The sequence below is a fragment of the Pristiophorus japonicus genome, chromosome 7, assembly GCF_044704955.1.
Source record: "Pristiophorus japonicus isolate sPriJap1 chromosome 7, sPriJap1.hap1, whole genome shotgun sequence".
Taxonomy (NCBI): Eukaryota; Metazoa; Chordata; class Chondrichthyes; family Pristiophoridae; genus Pristiophorus; species Pristiophorus japonicus.
In genome coordinates, this window is record NC_091983.1 from 27,646,182 (window position 1) to 27,667,547 (window position 21,366).

Sequence of the window (21,366 nt, forward strand, 5' to 3'; positions counted from 1 at the left end):
TGCCTTCTGTGCTGTAAGATTCAATGATATGATTCTATGACGTGTTGGGGTGGTTAAGAAACAGTTTGTTGTTATACCTGACTTTGCTCATAAGTATTGATGAAACATAGAAACATAGAAAATAGGTGCAGGAGTAGGCCATTCGGCCCTTCTAGCCTGCACCACCATTCAATGAGTTCATGGTTGAACATGCAACTTCAGTACCCCATTCCTGCTTTCTCACCATACCCCTTGATGCCCCTAGTAGTAAGGACTTCATCTAACTCCTTTTTGAATATATTTAGTGAATTGGCCTCAACAACTTTCTGTGGTAGAGAATTCCACAGGTTCACCACTCTCTGGGTGAAGAAATTCCTCCTCATCTCGGTCCTAAATGGCTTCCCCCTTATCCTTAGACTGTGTCCCCTGGTTCTGGACTTCCCCAACATTGGGAACATTCTTCCTGCATCTAACCTGTCTAACCCCGTCAGAATTTTAAACGTTTCTATGAGGTCCCCTCTCATTCTTCTGAACTCCAGTGAATACAAGCCCAGTTGATCCAGTCTTTCTTGATAGGTCAGTCCCGCCATCCCAGGAATCAGTCTGGTGAACCTTCGCTGCACTCCCTCAATAGCAAGAATGTCCTTCCTCAGGTTAGGAGACCAAAACTGTACACAATACTCCAGGTGTGGCCTGTACAATTGTAGCAACACCTCCCTGCCCCTGTACTCAAATCCCCTCGCTATGAAGGCCAACATGCCATTTGCTTTCTTAACCGCCTGCTGTACCTGCATGCCAACCTTCAATGACTGATGTACCATGACACCTCCCCTTTTCCTAATCTGTCACCATTCAGATAATAGTCTGTCTCTCTGTTTTTACCACCAAAGTGGATAACCTCACATTTATCCACATTATACTTCATCTGCCATGCATTTGCCCACTCACCTAACCTATCTCGCAGCTCACACTGCCACCCAACTTAGTGTCATCCGTAAATTTGGAGATACTACATTTAATCCCCTCGTCTAAATCATTAATGTACAGTGTAAACAGCTGGGGCCCCAGCACAGAACCTTGCGGTACCCCACTAGTCACTGCCTGCCATTCTGAAAAGTCCCCATTTACTCCTACTCTTTGCTTCCTGTCTGACAACCAGTTCTCAATCCATGTCAGCACACTACCCCCAATCCCCTGTACTACCTTATTAAGCATTGACAAACTCCAAAGATATTGTTCTTTCACCACACTTTGACTTCCATTTGGAAGTTTTACTTCATATTTTCATGAGTTTTCAGTCATTTTATTCCCATTTTAATTGTTTTAATTAAGAAATATTGAGCGGGTTTCTGTGCCTCCTGCACATGTGTGGATGACCCCTGACCTCCCGAATCGCGGGAAAACCAGTCACCAAGAAAAAAAAATTGCATGTGCATTAGGCCGTTGTTGGGGAAGCTTTTGCCTTCCACATCGCTGGCCATTTGCTGGGCGCACGTCACATCGCCGACCTTTTCCATTTTACATCGCTGGCCTATCACCAAGTGGAAAATTGCCTTCCAAAAAGTGGCCGATGTTCCAGCGATCGGTAAGGCTGAGTCATCATACATTGCTGGAAGAGTGCCCATTTTTTGGATCGCGATTGCCAGCAAAGTGGAAAGTCTAGCCCTATGTAATTCTACCTGGCACCTCACCTCTGCTGCTGAGCTGACGGGCAAAATCATCGTCCCCTGCAGCCAAGCAACAGGAGGCGTTAGAGACTCCCCAGACAGAGCTCTGGCTTCTGGTCTTCTCATCACTTGCTGAGAGATGTGATGCTTCTAGGAATGTAGGAGCAGGAGGAGGCCATCCAGCCCCTCGAGCCTGTTCTGCCATTCAGTTACTTCATGGCTGAATTTGTATCTTGCCTCCATTCACCTGCCTTGGTTCCATAACCCTTAATACCCTTGCCTAACAAAAACCGATCGATCTCTGTTTTGGAATTTTCAATTGATCCCCAGCATCAACAGCGTTTTGGGGGGAAGAGAGTTCCTGATTTCCATTACCCTGTGTCAAGAAGTGCTTCCTGACATCACCCCTGAGCGGCCTAGATCTAATTTTATGGTTATGTCCATTTGTTCTGGACTCCGCAGTCCCCCCGACCCCCCAACCAGAGGAAATAGTTTCTCTCTGTCCAACCTATCAAATCCTTTAATCATCTTAAACACCTCAATTAGATCACCCCTTAATCCTCTATACGCAAAGGAATACAAGACCCATCTATGCAATCTGTCTTCATAATCTAACCCTTTTAGCCCAGGTATCATTCTGGTGAATCTGTGCTGCACTCCAAGACCAATATATCCTTCCTGAGATGCCGTGCCCAGCTGTTCTCCAGATGGGGTCTGACTGGAGATCTTACAAGTAACATTACTTTCACCTCTTTGTATTCCAGCCCTTTTGGGATAAAGGCCAACATTCCGTTACCCTTTTAAATTATTTTTTGTACCTGTCCACTAGCTTTTAGTGATTGTGAAAATACATCTCTGGGGATGAAGCTGCGGCTTTTTAAATGTACTGTTCAATTGCCGTTGAATTTTTAACATAAAGTTAATTGCAGTTGTAACATGAAGGCTTTCTTCTTAAATAGGGACAAATGACCGCACCTCTTTGCGAGAGTTATTCAGAGAAGCTGAGCACGCTGGAGAGTCAGTACGTCAAGCTATTGGTGAGATCTTGTTGCCTCTTCCATCTTCACGCAGGTACAGATGTTACAATTGTATTTGGAATAACACGTTGTAATTGTGCTTTTTGTTTTCTTCTATCTAAATCTGAAGGCCACTTCCAGGAACCGAGCCTCTCACCTTGACAACCTGCAGACTTTCGTGTCCAGGGCCACCAAAGAGCTGATCTGGCTGAATGAAAAGGAGGAAGAGGAGGTGGCTTATGACTGGAGTGACAGGAACTCCAGCATGTTGAGAAAGAAAGAGTATCATGCTGTACGTAACAGTCGCAGCAAAGCTGCTGGCTGCTAGTTACCTTTTGAAGGGGGCGTCGCCAAAAAAATATTGGTTTTTAAAATTCCGAATCCCATGTAAAATTCCGAATCCCACCTTTCACGACCTCAGGATGTCCCAAAGCACATGTCTACAAAATTGAATTTCCCACTGACTTGATGGGAGACATTCCAAACACTACTTTAGAATGTTCACGTTTCTTTGAAACGACTTCTCGAGACTTTCATGTCCTCCGGAGTGCCCAAAGCACTTTACAGCTCATGAAGTACTTTCTGACGTGTAGTCACTGTTGTAATGTGAGAAACGCCACAGCCAATTTGCGCACAGCAAGCTCCCACAAACAGCAATGTGATAGTGACCAGATGAACAATATATTTTTTAGTGATACTGGAGATAAATATTGGTCACGACAAAGGGGAGAACTCCCTTCAAATTAGTGCCGTGGGATCTTTTACATCCACCTGAGATGGAAGACGGAGCCTCGGGTTCAGGCCCGAAAGACTGCGCTGGAGTGTCGGTCTAGATTTTGTGCTCAAAGTCCCTGGAGTTGGACTTGAACCCACAACCTTCTGACTCCGAGGCGAGTGTTGCTACTCACTGAGCCACGGCTGACACAGTTGTAATGAGTGAAAATTGAATCAGTCAACCGTAAACCAGAGTGTCTCATCGTGCGGGTAACTGAGAATTTTTTTCTCTCCGTTTCAGTTTCCGCATTCTTAGTTGTGTTTTTTGTTCCTTGCCCTCACCGTTTGTGACAGGAATTGATGCAAGAGCTGGAAGACAAAGATGTGCTGATGAGATCGGTCCAGGAGATGGCAGATCAGCTGCTCCTCGGTCGTCATCCTGCTCGGCCGACCATTGAGGTAAGTGCGGAGAATTTATTCCAGGCCCAGCCTGTTTATGCTGCTGCTATTCGGCGTTGCATATGGAGCTGGGTAATAATACTCATGCTGATCCTTTTCAGAGGTGAGAATGCAGCTCCTGTGATTGATTGGGAATTGCCAGGGTAGATGCTGGGAGGATATTTCTGCTGGCTGGGGAGTCTAGAACCAGGGGTTACAGACTCAGAATAAGGGCTCGGCCATTTAAGGACTGAGATGAGGAAGCATTTCTTCGCTAAAAGGGTATGTATCTTTGGAAATCTCCACTCCAGAGTGCTGTGGATGCTCAGTTGTTGAGGCAGAGATCAATAGACTTTTCAATATTAAGGAAATCTAGGGATATGGGGATAGAATGGGAAGATGGAGTTGAGTTAGTAAATCAGCCAGGATCTTATTGAATGGCGGAGCAGGCTCAAAGGTCAGAATGGCCTTACTCCTGCTCCTATTTCTTATATTCTTGTGTTCTTATTTTCCAAGGCTTTCAAAGCAGCCATGCAAACGCAGTGGAGCTGGATTCTACAGCTTTGCTCCTGTGTTGAGAAACATCTGAAAGATAATACAGCTTATTTCGAGGTACATGTCTGATCTCTTCTGTCAATTCACATGTAACCGGTCTTGTAGAAAGCTGTGTGCAGCCTCTCTTATTGCCCTTGTGGGTTTTTTTTTTTGCCACCTCTAGTTTTACAATGATGCCAAAGAATCCATGGATTACTTGAAGAACCTGCAGGAGACGATAAAGAGGAAGTACAATTGTGACAAATCCAGCAGCCTGGTCAGGCTGGAAGACCTGGTTCAGGATTCCATGGTAAGAGTCAGACGGACAAGAGACAGCGGGTTTCAAAGTAGAGAAATGGGAATTTGAGCAGCAAAGAATTGCCTCCAGCGGATTTTTAAACAAAGCATGGTATTTAATGAAGGGCACTTCAGAATAAATGCTTTAACTGAACATTAGCAACAAGTTTTCCAGCATGAGGTAGTTCCATCTGTTTTTCGGATTCTAAAGGGACCATGGCAAGTTGCTTCACTATGTCTAGAACAGCAGAAATAGAGGACACGGCCTGCGCTTGAAGGGGTTAAATTCAAAACTAATTTGTGAAAACAATATTTCAGTGAACGTGTGGTCAATCTATGGAATGGGCTCCCCAGAGAGAGGGTGGAAGCAGTTAGTATTGACTGATTAAAATGAACATTAGAGAGATTTCTTTCAGAAAATTAAGATATAGTGTATGAGTAATTTGAGATGTGATGTGATAATTGTAGCCTGCTTGGGAGGGACTGGTGACTTTGGCCCGATGATTCCCAAAGATATTAGACAGAGCAAATAAGCTAGCCGCATGAAAGTTCTTTACTCACTATGAAACCGTGAGCAAGGTTGATTTTATTCCTTTCTCCTGTGGTGAAGAAAGTTTCTTTTGGCTGAGTTAGTTCAATGAGGGGCCTATAGAAACTGCCTATTTCCCTTAGCAGGTGGGTCAACAACCAGGGGGCATAAATTTAAAGTAATTGGCAGAAGGTTTAGAGGGGATTTGAGGGGAAATTTCTGCACCCAGAGGGTTGTGGGGGTCTGGAACTCACTGCCGGAAAGGGTGATAGAGGCAAAAACCCTCACCACATTTAAGAAGTATTTGGATGTGCACTTGAAGTGCCGTAACCTGCAGGGCTACGGACCTCGAGCTGGAAAGTGGGATTCGGCTGGATAGGTCTTTCGGCCGGCACGGACACGATGGGCCGAAATGGCCTCCTTCTGTGCTGTAAATTTCTATGATTCTAATGCAGTCCTGTAAGTTCCCTCTGCTTTTGGCAAGAACCCCACACATGACTGACCCGTTGAAAATAAGAGATCCCTCTGTGGGTGGAGAGAGTTGTCCGCAGCGTGCACAGCGATAACGCGAGCACTTCGTTAAAGCTACATCTTGCGTAGCAGCGTCTCTGTGATGTTCCCTTGCGCTCTCTTGATCTCTGGCGAGAGGAAGCAAACAAAAGTCATGGGCGTGGAGGCTGCAGAGGAAGAAGATGAAATGTTGGGTGATTAAACTGTATTAATGGTGCATGGTTGTTGCCACGTGTAACATTTTTGGCACAAGGCTTGTGATGGACAATCTCTCGGCTTGGATTGTGCAGTGTTGACGGCCCTTGTTAGTGTACAGTGGACTCTGCACATGACATTTGTGCAGGAATGTGTAGGCTGTACGAACTGTTACAGGCAAACGTGCAAGGTGTCCATTGGAGTTGAGTTATTTTTTGTCTAAAGATTGGACATGTTTGTCCAACTTGTCTGAAAAACTCGCAGCGCAACTAGGGAAGATCTTTCCTCCTCCTGTGTTCAAGACATTCTATCCTTTTTGTTTTTGTTATGTATTTTAGGATGAAAAAGAACAACTTCTTCAATACAAGAGTAACGTAGCAGGCCTCATGAGTCGGGCCAAGGCTGTCGTCCAGCTCAAACCCAGGAATCCCGAAAATCCCACCAGGATCTCGATTCCCATCAAAGCCATCTGTGACTACAAACAAATTGAGGTTGGAAATCAAGCATTGAAGGAAATGTTTCATGAAAACTAGGGTCCATAAGTATAAGATCGTCACAAATAAATCCAATAGGGATTTCCGGAGAAACATCTTTACCCTGACGGTGGTGAGAATGTGGAACTCGTTACCACAAAGAGTAATTGAGGCGAATAGCATAGATGCATTCAAGGGGAAGTTAGATAAACATATGAGGGAGAAAGGACTGAAAGGTAATGCAAATGGGGTGAGGTGAAGTCGGTGAGAGGAGGCTCATGTGGAGCGTAAATGCTGGCATGCTGGCATGCACCTGTTTTTGTGCTGCAAATTCTACATAAAACTCTCTAATTCTATGCAATTGTGAAGTCACTAACTATTACATTAGTGAAGGGTTTAGGCACTGAACTGATAATCCTACCATAGCAAGAGGAGAAACTGAATTGAATACATCTGGTAATTTTTGGGGGTTGGCACGAGTTACAATTGGGCACCCAAGCTGCCCAATTGACTGAAAACCCCACTAATGGGACCCTGCGACCCCTACCTGCTCTGGCCTACGCATGACCCCAGTCCCACGCTATGTAGTTGACTCTTCAATGCCATCTGAAGTGTTCTGGCAAAAAAATATTGGTTCAAACCCCCTCCCTCAGCATTCTGCCTTGTTACCTCCCTCCCTGCTTTCTAAAGCCCCCTGAAGACCCTCCTCTTCGATCATGCGTTTGCCTGCTTCTGAGCCTCATCTTTCTTTTCTCCGCACTTGTCTTCAGTCTCTATCCAATGCTCCGGAAAGTACTCCCAAGAGTTATTTTTTGTCTGCAATGAGCGCTAAGGAAATGTAGGTTGTTGTCCGTGGATGTGTCATAAATTGAGAACAACTTAAAATCTTTTAGGGCCTATTGGATGAAAAATTGATTACTTGTGAATTCACAGATAATGTCAATGTTTACTCACCTTTTAATGTACAAAGTAAAAACCAGGGAGAACCTTACGGGAGAGATTCCTGGGAGGGACTTTCAGGATTAAGAATTCAGTTAGTTTTGCAATGAGTGAGAAGGATCATCCACTGTGGAAATCTTAGCCCTGCAATTTAGTTTGTGACCTTTCATTGGGTGATGGTTTTGATACCATACATACACTTGGGCAAACAATAACTGATTGGATGTGCTGTCAGTCTTGGCTATGGGGGATCTACAGTAAATACCAAGTGTTGCTGGGATCACATGACCTACAGGTTGGTCCAGTAGCATTGTTTCTTTGTTTGCTGTAAATTGCAGGGTTTATTACGTAACTGCACAGTGCATACTTGCAGTGTGATTGAAATGCAGATAGAATACAACTCTGGGTTGTAAGAGGTTATAACTATCAGGAAAGGCTGAACAGGCTGGGGCTCTTTACTGAGAAGGCTGATGGGTGACCTAATGGAACTCTTTAAAATGATGAAGGGGTTTTGAAAGGGTAGACATGGAAAAGATGTTTCCACTTATGGGGGAGACCCAAAACTAGAGAGCACAAATATAAGATGGTCACTTAACAGATCCATTAGGGAACTCGGGAGAAACTTCTTTAGCCAGCGAGCGGTTAGAATGTGGAGCTCACTAACACATAGAATAGTTGAGGCTAATAGCATAGATGGCATAAGCTGGATAAGTCCATGAGAGAGAGAGAGGATTAGAAATGTTGATGGGGTTAGATGAAGTTGGGTGGGAGGAGGCTCGTGTGGAGCATGAACCGGTGTTGGCATTGATCTGTTGGGCCGAATAACCTGTTTCTATGCCGTAAATTCTGTAATTATACTGAATCTATCTACTGCCAGGATAACTAAAGACTTTAGAACAGATTTGCTGTTACAGCTGGGTCCCAAGACCAGTAAAGGATTTACCTTTTACTGTGTGACATGAGGGTTTCCAAGGCAAGTACTGACCTGATCCGTGGTCCCTCTGATGGGAAGGTGATGGCAGCAGCTCTCTGCCATTTTCATGAGCCCACACTGCTATCACTGAAGCCAGTTTCAAAACCATTATACATGTGAGTGCAGCATGCTTGGGAGGACCTATGGTTCCCAAAGCTCTTCCCCACTGCGGGGCTTTCCTCACATCGTGTCTGGGTCTGTTGCAGACTTACTGATAGAGATTGGTTGCTCTGATTAGTCAACAACTCCATTGTTGTTGTATCGAGCGACTACAGGACGGTAGAAGCGAACTAGATGGACCCTGGTCTTTTCTCAATCTAACAACTCCCATGTTCCTCGAAATAATTCACGGACGAGACCTTGTTGGCTCAGTGCTGCCGCTGGTGCCAGAATTGTTGGAATCTCTTCTACAGACGTCCCATCATGATTACTGCTGCGTGAAGCTAACTTTCTTCCAACTGGTTCAAAATCCCACTCCCGCCCTACTTGAAAATGGCAATCCTAAAAAGTGAGTGTGCAGTATAAAACCCTGAGATAGTTAAGAGTTCGATAGAATTTACAGCACAGAAATGGGCCATTCGGCCCAAATGGTCCAAGCCAGGTGTCAGGAAGCATGCTGTTTTATTTTCAGTTCAAAAGGTATTTGGTTTTTAAGGTAACAGCAGGTATTTTTTTTCACAACAACTTAAAAGTATGTCGATGAAGGGAGGAGTGCGCAGCTGCTAAATATTTTATTGTTCACTTATACTGCAGACTGATGCTGCAAGAGGGTGAAAGATTCTTCGCGCTGTGGGAACTGCCCATGCAGTTGCTTTAAGGCGATGGTCTGTGACTTCATTTCTGCTTGCTGTACGGCCAGGGACCAGAGAAGCTTGGGTTAGGCCACTGAGTGAAGGGCTCCACTGCTGGTCCATGTAGGTGGGGGTTCGCAGTGGACCAGAGAAAGAAATAAAGAACTTGCATTTATATCGCGCCTTTCATGATCTCGGGACGTTCCAAAGTGCTTTACAGCCAGCTAAGTACTTTTGAAGTGTCGTCACTGTTGTAGTGCAAGAGGTAACGATTGTGCTTTGGCGACGATGGTTACATCACCTGTATGGAGGTGGCGCTCTCTGCGGAGTCACCAGTAAACGATGGGTCCCTGAGACTTAAGAGGGAGCATCTACCTTCCAGCAGTGCGACTGAAATTGAATGTTGCCAGTCGTGGCAGTGCACAGAGGGCAGTGGACTCTTGCAGCTTAAAACAATGTGGAAAAGTATCTTGTGTCTGTGATTTTTTTTTTTGATGAATCATACAGCACAGAAGGAGCCACTTGGCTGACCTACATTGGCTCCCGGTCCTGGCAACGCCTCAATTTAAAAATTCTCATCCTTATTAAGGAACCAACTAGGGGGGAGGCCATCTTAGACTGGGTGTTGTGTAATGAGAGAGGATTAATTAGCAATCTCATTGTGCGAGGCCCCTTGGGGAAGAGTGACCATAATATGGTGGAATTCTGCATTAGGATGGAGAATGAAACAGTAATTTCAGAGACCATGGTCCAGAACTTAAAGAAGGGTAACTTTGAAGGTATGAGGCGTGAATTGGCTAGGATAGATTGGCGAATGATACTTAGGGGGTTGACTGTGGATGGGCAATGGCAGACATTTAGAGACCGCATGGATGAATTACAACAATTGTACATTCCTGTCTGGCGTAAAAATAAAAAAGGGAAGGTGGCTCAACCGTGGCTATCTAGGGAAATCAGGGATAGTATTAAAGCCAAGGAAGTGGCATACAAATTGGCCAGAAATAGCAGCGAACCTGGGGACTGGGAGAAATTTAGAACTCAGCAGAGGAGGACAAAGGGTTTGATTAGGGCAGGGAAAATGGAGTACGAGAAGAAGCTTGCAGGGAACATTAAGGCGGATTGCAAAAGTTTCTATAGGTATGTAAAGAGAAAAAGGTTGGTGAAGACAAACGTAGGTCCCCTGCAGTCAGAATCAGGGGAAGTCATAACGGGGAACAAAGAAATGGCAGACCAATTGAACAAGTACTTTGGTTCGGTATTCACTAAGGAGGATACAAACAACCTTCCGGATATAAAAGGGGTCAGAGGGTCTAGTAAGGAGGGGGAACTGAGGGAAATCTTTATTAGTCGGGAAATTGTGTTGGGGAAATTGATGGGATTGAAGGCCGATAAATCCCCAGGGCCTGATGGACTGCATCCTAGAGTACTTAAGGAGGTGGCCTTGGAAATAGCGGATGCATTGACAGTCATTTTCCAACATTCCATTGACTCTGGATCAGTTCCTATGGAGTGGAGGGTAGCCAATGTAACCCCACTTTTTAAAAAAGGAGGGAGAGAGAAAACAGGGAATTATAGACCGGTCAGCCTGACCTCAGTAGTGGGTAAAATGATGGAATCAATTATTAAGGATGTCATAGCAGTGCATCTGGAAAATGGTGACATGATAGGTCCAAGTCAGCATGGATTTGTGAAAGGGAAATCATGCTTGACAAATCTTCTGGAATTTTTTGAGGATGTTTCCAGTAAAGTGGACAAAGGAGAACCAGTTGATGTGGTATATTTGGACTTTCAGAAGGCTTTCGACAAGGTCCCACACAAGAGATTAATGTGCAAAGTTAAAGCACATGGGATTGGGGGTAGTGTGCTGACGTGGATTGAAAACTGGTTGTCAGACAGGAAGCAAAGAGTAGGAGTAAACGGGTACTTTTCAGAATGGCAGGCAGTGACTAGTGAAGTGCCGCAAGGTTCTGTGCTGGGGCCCCAGCTGTTTACATTGTACATTAATGATTTAGACGAGGGGATTAAATGCAGTATCTCCAAATTTGCGGATGATACTAAGTTGGGTGGCAGTGTGAGCTGCGAGGAGGATGCTATTAGGCTGCAGAGTGACTTGGATAGGTTAGGTGAGTGGGCAAATGCATGGCAGATGAAGTATAATGTGGATAAATGTGAGGTTATCCACTTTGGTGGTAAAAACAGAGAGACAGACTATTATCTGAATGGTGACAGATTAGGAAAAAGGAAGGTGCAACGAGACCTGGGTGTCATGGTACATCAGTCATTGAAGGTTAGCATGCAGGTACAGCAGGCGGTTAAGAAAGCAAATGGCATGTTGGCCTTCATAGCGAGGGGATTTGAATACAGGGGCAGGGAGGTGTTGCTACAGTTGTACAGGGCCTTGGTGAGGCCACACCTGGAGTATTGTGTACAGTTTTGGTCTCCTAACTTGAGGAAGGACATTCTTGCTATTGAGGGAGTGCAGCGAAGGTTCACCAGACTGATTCCCGGGATGGCGGGACTGACCTATCAAGAAAGATTGGATCAACTGGGCTTGTATTCACTGGAGTTCAGAAGAATGAGAGGGGACCTCATAGAAACGTTTAAAATTCTGACGGGTTTAGACAGGTTAGATGCAGAAAGAATGTTCCCAATGTTGGGGAAGTCCAGAACCAGGGGTCACAGTCTGAGGATAAGGGGTAAGCCATTTAGGACCGAGATGAGGAGAAACTTCTTCACCCAGAGAGTGGTGAACCTGTGGAATTCTCTACCACAGAAAGTAGTTGAGGCCAATTCACTAAATATATTCAAAAGGGAGTTAGATGAAGTCCTTACTACTCGGGGGATCAAGGGTTATGGCGAGAAAGCAGGAAGGGGGTACTGAAGTTTCATGTTCAGCCATGAACTCATTGAATGGCGGTGCAGGCTAGAAGGGCTGAATGGCCTGCTCCTGCACCTATTTTCTATGTCTATGTTTCTATTTTCAAATCCCTCCATGGCTTCATCCCTCCCTATCCCTTCTCCAGCCCTACAGTCCTCCGAGATCTCTGCGCTCATCCAATTCTGGCCTCTTGCGCATCCCTGATTTTCATCGCTCCACCATCGGTGGCCGTGCCTTCAGCTGCTGAGACCCTAAGACCTGGAATTCCTTCTCTAAACCTCTCCGCCTCTCTCCTCCTTCAAGACACTCCTTCAAACTCACCTCTTGGACCAAGCTTTTGGTCGCCTGTCCTAATATCTCCTTGTATGGATCAGCGTCAAATCTTGTCTGATCATCATCAACATAGGCAGTCCCTCGGAAGCGAGGAAGACTTGCTTCCACTCTTAACATGAGTTCTTTGGTGATTGAACAGTCCAATATGAGAACCACAGTCTCTGTCACAGGTGGGGCAGATAATCGTTGAGGGAAAGGGTGGGTGGGACTGGTTTGCCGCACGTTCCTCCCGCTACCTGCGCTTGATTTCTGCACGCTATTGGCGACGAGACTTGAGGTGCTCAGCGCCCTCCCGGATGCGCTTCCTCCACATAGGGGCGGTCTTTGGCCAGGGTCTCCCAGGTGTCGGTGGGGATGTCGCACTTTATCAGGGAGGCTTTGAAGGACGTCCTTGCAACATTTCAGCTGCCCACCTTTGGCTCGCTTGCCGTGAAGGAGTTCTGAGTAGAGTGCTTGCTTTGGGAGTCTGGCATGCGAACGATGTGGCCTGCCCAGCGGAGCTGATCAAGTGTGGTCAGTGCTTCGCTGCTAGGGATGTTGGCCTGGTCGAGGATGCTAATGTTGGTGTCCTCCCAGGGGATTTGTAAGATCTTGCCTGTCCTGGACTTCATGTCTGATAACACTCCTGTGAAAGCACCTTGGCATGTTTGCCTACATGAAAGGTGCTATATAAATGCAAGTTGTTGATTGTAGCAACAGTCATGATTTCTCCCAACTGTTTGTGGATGAAGTGGTTGTGAGTTTGGAGAATTTCCGCGCTAATTGTGTTCTTTAAACAGATAACTATCTACAAGGACGATGAATGTGTATTGGAGAACAACTCGCACCGAGCCAAGTGGAAGGTCATTAGTCCCACTGGGAACGAGGCCATGGTTCCTTCAGTTTGCTTTTCGGTTCCTCCACCAAACAAGGAAGCTGTCGAGATGGCGAGCAGGTAATGAGGGAGCGCGTGCGTGCGTGTTTTATTTTAATGGCTGCATATAGTGACATCGCTATTTCTGGCCAGAATAGAAATGATTGGGTAATTCCCCCCGTCAGTCACTCCTGGAGACTGCACTGCTGTCAGTGACAGATTGATTTTATGCATACCATTTGTATTATGTAACTATACTCCACTCATTGCATTTTCAAAATCGCCCTGCTTTTATCGGGAGGGTTTGCTGTAGTTTCGATCATGAGTTCTGTTTACTGTACTTCGCAGAGACTCTGTTTAAATAGACTCTGGACTGTCTCCTGCAGTGCGCTGTTCGAATAAACTCCGTCAATAAACTTTGCTGTAAAATACACTGCTATAAATTCTGCCGTAAGTCCTGTTTTCCCCCGCCCCCGCCGACCTCCCCACAACTCATTGGCTGAATCAGTGGTGTCAATCGACACTTTAAAAAAAAATAATTCCCCAAAGTGAGCCATCTAGATGAAGGACCAAGGTCCTTCAGTGAAGCTCAGTGCCAAGGTGGAGAAGCATAGAAGAAAAAGCGAGGAATGATTAGGTGGTGTGGAGTTTGGATTATAAAAACGTGTACACTGTAAAGGATAAGGGATGACTCGCATGTGGCCAATACCAACGACCAAAATAGATATTCGTGGGCGGTAATTGGCTTCAAAATGGGGTCGTTCATCTTACTGCCTCATTAACTCACTTCCTGCAACCGCGTTGAAGGGGCCTACCATTGGGTGGCTGAAGCACCTGCCTGTTTCAGACGGTCAGCCCCTTTTAGCTTACGAATTGGGGTGGGGTCCGAGAATGTAAAAAGGATGGTGGTTGCCATTTTAGGGCAGCACTGGCCGGAGCTGGAGCCCATGCACTCCCCGACCAGTTCTACCAGAGAGGCAGCGGACGAGGCCCCACAGAGGTGCGTTTTAAATCGTGTTCGTGGAGCCAGCAGGAGCTAGCTCGCTATCATCCCGTAAACCCCCACTGCGAACGCAAACCGCGCCACCCCCCCCCCCCCCCCCCCGCCCTGAACTTGCCAGCTGATGTACATGAACACCATTTGGGGCAGGAAACTCACTGGCTTTATTTAAATGGAGCACAGGCCTCAAACTGGCTGCAGACTCCAAATAGCCCCAGCCTTTCTCTAACTAGTCCTGTGTTGTCTCACTGTCTTTTCATTATATACCTTTTCACTGATAATCTTTTCAAATTTTGCCGTCAAATTACACTTGCGGCAATTTTTCTCCCAACAATTTGATGGAAGCTGCTAATAAGACCAGTCAGATAATTCCAAATTGTTGATGCACATTGTCCTTATTCAAAGATGTTTTCCTGCACCCGTCTCTGCACAAAAGTACTCGCAACATGGGCAGTTCAATTATCATCAAGAAACAAAAATAAAACATTTTGGGGGCGAAATTCCCCATCGCCCCTTTTGCCGGAGGTAACCGACTCGGGGCGGGACCTCCTGTGTCCGGCGCGGAAGTCTGGCCCCGGCCGCGAAATTGCAGTTGCCGCCCCTCGAGTGGAATGCAATCTCGCGCGCTCCACTTCCTGACGGGGCGGGTTCCGGTCAGCGCCACGCGGCTGCTCCACGTAGCACAGGCGTGTTTCACTGCCCCTCCCCTCCGGGCCTCTGATGGCCCCCACTCGGCCACCAGGGTGGTGTGGTGCTGAGGCTGCAGTCCTGTGACCAAAACGGAGTGCCGGCCCCGGACCACACCACGGAGACTTGAGACTGGCTGACCGGTGAGTTGACCAAACCGGCAAAATGGGGCGCAGGACGCTCCCGACATCCCCTTTACCTTCCTCCCCGCGAACGGAGGTCGGCCCGGCTCGTGACCCGTGAGGCAGGTGCTGACCACGCTCGCGGTAGCCTCGCGGGGCAATTTCCGCCGCGGTGCAAAGAGGTCGCCGTGCGTGCCGAAGACTTCATTGCCAGTTGCGCGACGTTCCGGGATGCTCCCGGCGGGGTGCAACGCTACCGTGCAGCGCCTCCGCTAACTCCCGCGCAATGTCGTGGGAGCAGGTTGCGCTCCCCGCCCCCCACCGGGCGAAAACTGTTTCACGCCCCTTAGCGACCCCCTGGAGTGCTAACCGGCATCACAAAACAGGTCCCTTTGTCAGCTGTTTGTTTATTCTCCAGATTGACCAACTAAAGCTTGAAGGTTTGATTTTAGGAGTTCTGAGATCTGTTTTTATAATCCTATCTCGGCCCATTCGGGTGCGATGTTAAACCGAGGTCCCGTCTGCCCAGTCAGGTGAACGTAAAGGATCCCACGGCACTATTTCGAAGAGGAGCTGGGGCATTTTCTCTGGTGTTCTGACCAGTATGTATCCATCAACCACTGGTCACTTATCCTGTTGCAGTTTGTGCGTTAATTCTCTGCTGCGCTTCCTACATTACAACAGTGAATACACTTCAAAGGTACTTAATTGGCTGTGAAGTACTTTGGGGGTGACCTGAGGTCATGAAAGGCGCGATAGAAATGCAAATTCTTCCAGTGTAAAAACCCAGTGATAGTTTTTACTAGTGTGTACTGTAGGCCACCTTGTGGTCTGACTGAGGACTGACCAAACTCCCCAATGTAACTCCACTTACCATTTTGAGCAAACCCCTTGACTGTTTTTCTAACGGCCTCTTTTCCCCTTAATCTTGGCAATTTACTACTTGGCAATATTTTTTGGAAATTCCTGTCTGGGGATGGGTGGTGCAGCGAGGTAGCACACACTCCATCCATTTTTTTGGGCCTTCGATTATTTTCAGGCCAGACTTAGTGGGATGAATGTCGTTGCTCTCCATTGATAATCAGAACGTCACACGGGTGTAGGTTTGGGCAGTTTCACTCCATCAGATAAAATGGGCTCAAAGGGCAAAACCGCCTGTTAAATAGAGAATAAAGACTTACATTTATATAGCACTCCATCACATCTATCAAATGGTGCTCAAAGTGCTTCGAATACCCTTGAAGTGCAGTCAATGCGTGTTAGGTAGCTGAATGTGGCAGTCATTTTGCGCACTGCAATTCTCGTTAAACAGCAATGATGTGAATGACCAATTAGTCTCTTTTTGGCGGTGGTTGATGGAAGAACATTGACCAGGGTGTCGAGAGAGCTTCCTGCTCTGAGAGTGATCTTTAATGTCCACCAGAACATGCAGTTGGACCTCGGTTGTAATATCTCATCTGCAAGATGGTGGCTCTGACAATGCAGCGCTAAGTGGAAGATGGTGGGATGGGGGTGGGGGGGGTTGCTTGTCTGAAGCATTGTGAACGCTCACAGTTGGGACATAACTGAAGGAGTCTTGATGCTCTACCGAGCTGCGTTATATTTGACCTGATGCTTTGATGCTAAGACTCGGAGATGACAGTAGAAGTGATCCATTCCCCCAGAGTCGACATGCTTAACCATGATGGGCCAAGGTGCTCTATATTTTAAAATAGTGAAATATCCACTTTTTCTTTTTCTTCTCAGAATTGAACAGCTCTATCAGAATGTTCTGGCACTCTGGCACCAGTCACACATAAACATGAAGAGTATGGTATCCTGGCACTATCTGATGACCGATATCTCAACCATCCGTGCTTGGAATGTTTCCTCAGTAAGTAATTCTCCTGTGTGCATAAAATATGACCTGAATTCCGTTTGTCTGATATTGGTTATGCTGATTGGAATGCTTCATGACATACGTAAAATGGTGGCGGGGAAAATACTTACACCAGGAACAGGAGTAGGCCATTCAGTTAGATCATGGCGGATCTGTATCTTAACTCCGTCTACCCGCCTTGGTTCTGTAACCCTCAATACCCTTGCTGAATGAAAACCTTTTGAAATTTTCAACTGACATAGCCAAAAATTAGCTAGAAACAAAAAAAAAAATCTGCTCTGCCTGATCTGTGCTTCCCTACTTTAAACTTCCCCTCACATTCCCACTATTGCATCTTTTCCTAACCAGGCTTAACGCATCTTTCAGGAAGAATCCGGGCAGTCTTGTGATCCGGCGCTCCCAGTAGGAAGTGTTTCTCACCGCCCCCACTCCTCTGGCACTGTCTGTGTAACAGCTGGAGGTGTTGGGCATGTGGAGTGGGGTCTGTCCATGTCCGTGTGTTGTAGGTGCTGGGTGTAGATTGTCAGACCACAGTTCAGTGTGAGGGGGTGAGTTTTGATCCTATTTTTTCTCTCTTTGTGGCTGTGTGTTTCCTTAATTTTCTGCTTCTGTTCCTGACCTCCTGTACCTGCAGGCTTGTTACCAAACAATTTCTTGCTTGTTCGCCATCTTAATCTGTTCACACAGCCTTTTATTGTTTTAACGTCTTTTCAATCCCTCACTGAGATGACTGTTGTATCGTACAGCAGTTCCTTGCTTTTTTATTGAGCAGTTTGTGACCCATCCAACCTATTAACTTCCTCTCTTTGACTGGATCATTAGTTTCTTTCCCTTCCATCTCTCTATTTCCTCGTCTTAATATGGAACTTGCTTCAGTTGTGATAAAGATCTCTACCTATCTTTCCTCTTAAGTACACACTAAACCTGCTGTATTTTCGACATCTTCCAATTTTGTTTCATTCTTCATTTTTATCATTGCCTCTGAATCTATCCTTGGCCCCCTCCTATTGCTCATCTGCCCCTCGGGCGACATCATCCAAAAATACCACATCAAGTTCCACATGTACGCTGACGACACCCAGCTCTATCGCATCATTACCTTTCAACCCTGCCACTATTTATGATACATCACACTGCTTGTCTGACATCCAGTCCTTGGATGAGCTGAAATTTCCTCCAACTAAATATTATCAAGACCGAATACACTGTATTTGATCTCCGCCTCCGTATCTCTGTAACCTTCTCCAGCCCTACAACATTGAGAACTCTTGTATTCCTCCAATTCTGGCCTCTTGTCCATCCCCGATTTTCATCGCCCCACCACTGGCGGCCGTGCCTTCAGCCTTCGAGGTCCTCTGCTCTGGAATTCCCTCCCTAAACACCTCTGTCTCTCCACCTTTAAGATCCTCCTTAAAAGCCAACTCTTTGACCAGGCGTTTGGTCACCTGTCAAATTTTGTCTGATGATATTCCTGTGAAGTGCCTTGTCATATCTTACGACGTTAAAGGCAAGTTGAAGTTGTTTTGTCTTGGTTTACCTAGTCTGGTTATTTGGACCCTAACTGGCTGTAGGAAAAAATAGTTTGCCAAGTTAGTCAGTGCCCTTGTTCACACTTCGCTCAAGACTCTCAATACAATTAATCCCTTGATTCACAGGTGCAAGGAAGTTTATCCTGTCTGGATTATTCTGAAATTTTAGGAATGCGTTTTAAATATAAGCATTGAAGCCCTACAATTTGTCATTTGAGATTTGATGTTTTGAAGTGCAAAACCAAATGCTCCCAAGTGTTGCTAAAATCAAACTGGAATGGATCCAAATTCAGAAGAAACTTCTTTACCCAGCGAGTTGTTAGAATGTGGAAGTAGTTGAGGCGATTCAGGGTAATGTATGCGGGAGAAAGGAATCGAAGGATTTGTTAGATGAAGAACAGTGGGAGAAGCCTTGTGTGGAGCATAAACACCGGCATGGACCAATTGGGCTGACTGGCCTCGTTCTGTGCTGGACATTCTATGTAACTACGATTGTCTGTCTCTGTTGTACCTGAAGAGGTGCGAGAAGTCCCGGACATTTTATTCCCCCAGGGTCTTCACATGCATTGTTTTCTTTGCACAGATAAAGACCATGCTGCCTGGTGAACACCAGCAGGTATTAAGCAGTCTTCAGGAGCACCTCAAGGACTTCTTGGAAGACAGTCAGGAGTCTGAGACCTTCTTGGTCACCGACGGCAACCAGCTCGAGAGAGAAGTCAAGTTCTGCAAACAGTATTACGAAGATCTGCTCAAATCGGCAGAAAGAGGTAATGGGACAGGATTGTGGCAATAAAAAAGGTTAAACTGTGTACGGTTAACCTTCTGGAGCCCATTGGAGGGAGTGTTCAGCCAGCCAGGAGGTGAAGGGATTTTCACCTGTTGTGGCAGGGGGGACGGCAGTGCGCATGAGGTGCAGTTACCTCTGCTTTTCAAATGGTTCTCCCACCCCTCGCAACCCGAAGGATGCAGCAGTCAGCGTGTAGCTGTGCGTCTCTCTAGCCCGCACCCCCCTCCCCCCCTCCACTTGCTTGGCACATTGGGGCATCAGTGGCCCCACCACCAAGTGTCTGTCTGTAAATCGCTATCCCTCTGACTGCATCCTCCAGCCCTTCCCAGGACAACTGAGAGTAACACTGGGGAGTGTGGGGTAGGAATTCCATGGCGATCTCCCGATCTCCCCGCCAAATCTTGGGCATAACATCGGCGAGAAGCTCGGAGAAACGGCGACACTGGCCATTTGCGGCGTTTCTGCTGATCTTGCAGTGAGAGGAAGGAGGCGGGTCCCATAGGAATTACAGGCAGGGTATTTGATGTAAACGCTGAGATTGGCGGGAAGGGAAAGACCAGCTGGTCCATCAAGCCTCCCGCCCCCACCCCTCCACACACACCGTGATGGGAGGATTATCACGACGAAACACTTCCTGCACCCCACGCCCTCCCCCAGCAGCCTGCAATCTGCTGGGAGGGCCGAAACGAAAGCCGGGCCAATAAGGGAAAAAGAATACTCCTGGAAAATTCCTCCCCGATCCTCTCAGCTGATGGAAACCAGTGCAGGAGATCACACGGGCCAAGTGTTTTATATAAAGACACTTACCTTCTCCATGATGCGATCTCTGCCCCAGTCACGGGTCCAGCTCACTGCTGAAGGTGCGCAGAGAGTCAGCACCCACCACACGAGGCGGCAACACATTCCCGAGGCACATTATGTTTGGAAAAAACACCTTTTAAGTTGACTTTATCCAAACACATTGTTCACGGTGGCCAACAATTCAGATACCAAGCGCTCGCACTCTCAATCTCAATCACTCTCTCTCTCTCTTTCTCGCTCTTGCGCGGTTTTGCTTGCTTGCGCACCCTCTCTCTCTCTCGCTCGCGCACCCTCTCTCTCTCTCTCGCTCGCGCACCCTCTCTCTCTCGCGCACCCTCTCTCTCTCCTCTCTCTCTCTCTCTCGCGCACACTCTCTCTCTCTCGCGCACACTCTCTCTCTCTCGCGCACCCTTTCTCTCTCTCTCGCGTACTCTCTCTCTCTCTCTCTCTCTCACCCGTCCCCCTCTCGCCCACCCCCCTTGCCCCCCTCACCCGCCCCCCCCTCGCCCGACGCCCCCCTCTCACCTTCGCCCACCTCCCTTGCCCCCCCTCGCCCGCAGCCCCCCCCTCGCCCGCATCCCCCTCTCGCCCGCACCCCCCCTCTCGCCCGCACCCCCCCTCTCGCCCGCACCCCCCCTCTCGCCCGCACCCCCCCTCTCGCCCGCACCCCCCCCTCTCGCCCGCACCCCCCCTCTCGCCCGCACCCCCCCTCTCGCCCGCACCCCCCTCTCGCCCGCACCCCCCCTCTCGCCCGCATCCCCCTCTCGCCCGCACCCCCCCCTCTCGCCCGCACCCCCCCCTCTCGCCCGTACCCCCCCTCTCGCCCGTACCCCCCCTCTCGCCCGCACCCCCCCTCTCGCCCGCACCCCCCCTCTCGCCCGCACCCCCCCTCTCGCCCGCACCCCCCCTCTCGCCCGCACCCCCCCTCTCGCCCGCACCCCCCCTCTCGCCCGCACCCCCCCTCTCGCCCGCCCTCGCCCTCTCCCGCTCTCTCTCGCCCTCCCTCCCTCTCTCCCTCTCTCACACACCCTCTCTCGCGCACACGTGTAAGAATAACTTGCAGCAACAACCATTGATGTGGGCGTTATAAAAGTGATTGAGAACTACTTGGACGTGTTTCTGGAGAGGGAAGGGGTTGGGGCGAAGGTTAAAAAAGGGTTTTGGCATGGCGGGAAAGGGACGATCTTGTGGGCTGTTGACCGTCCCTTTTTGTAACGAATCATTCCAATGTTGTGACCTTGTCCCACTAAATCAGAGGAGCAAGAGGAATCCGCTGGCAACCGCTTCATCTCGGAGGTACGGAACATCCGACTGCGCGTGGAGAATTGTGAGAAGCGGCTGATCCGTCAAATCCGCACACCGCTGGAACGAGATGACCTGCAAGAGAGTGTGCAGAGGATCTGCGAGCAAGAGGTCAGTTTTAGAAAGCTCTACCCCCTACC

The 21,366-nt window shown here is 47.8% G+C and overlaps 1 protein-coding gene across 5 annotated transcripts in view; it reads left to right on the forward strand.

Annotated features, from left to right (window-relative positions):
• dst (dystonin) overlaps positions 1 to 21,366 on the forward strand; it is a 647,938-nt gene that overhangs the window by 290,064 nt on the left and 336,508 nt on the right. For all 5 annotated transcript variants that reach the window (XM_070884881.1, XM_070884882.1, XM_070884878.1 and 2 more), the window contains 10 exons: positions 2,606 to 2,683; positions 2,793 to 2,954; positions 3,731 to 3,835; positions 4,331 to 4,426; positions 4,533 to 4,658; positions 6,218 to 6,370; positions 13,046 to 13,200; positions 16,675 to 16,801; positions 18,920 to 19,103; positions 21,180 to 21,337. In XM_070884881.1, the coding sequence (XP_070740982.1) occupies positions 2,606 to 2,683; positions 2,793 to 2,954; positions 3,731 to 3,835; positions 4,331 to 4,426; positions 4,533 to 4,658; positions 6,218 to 6,370; positions 13,046 to 13,200; positions 16,675 to 16,801; positions 18,920 to 19,103; positions 21,180 to 21,337 (1,344 nt within the window). The remainder of the gene's footprint in view (positions 1 to 2,605; positions 2,684 to 2,792; positions 2,955 to 3,730; positions 3,836 to 4,330; positions 4,427 to 4,532; positions 4,659 to 6,217; positions 6,371 to 13,045; positions 13,201 to 16,674; positions 16,802 to 18,919; positions 19,104 to 21,179; positions 21,338 to 21,366) is intronic.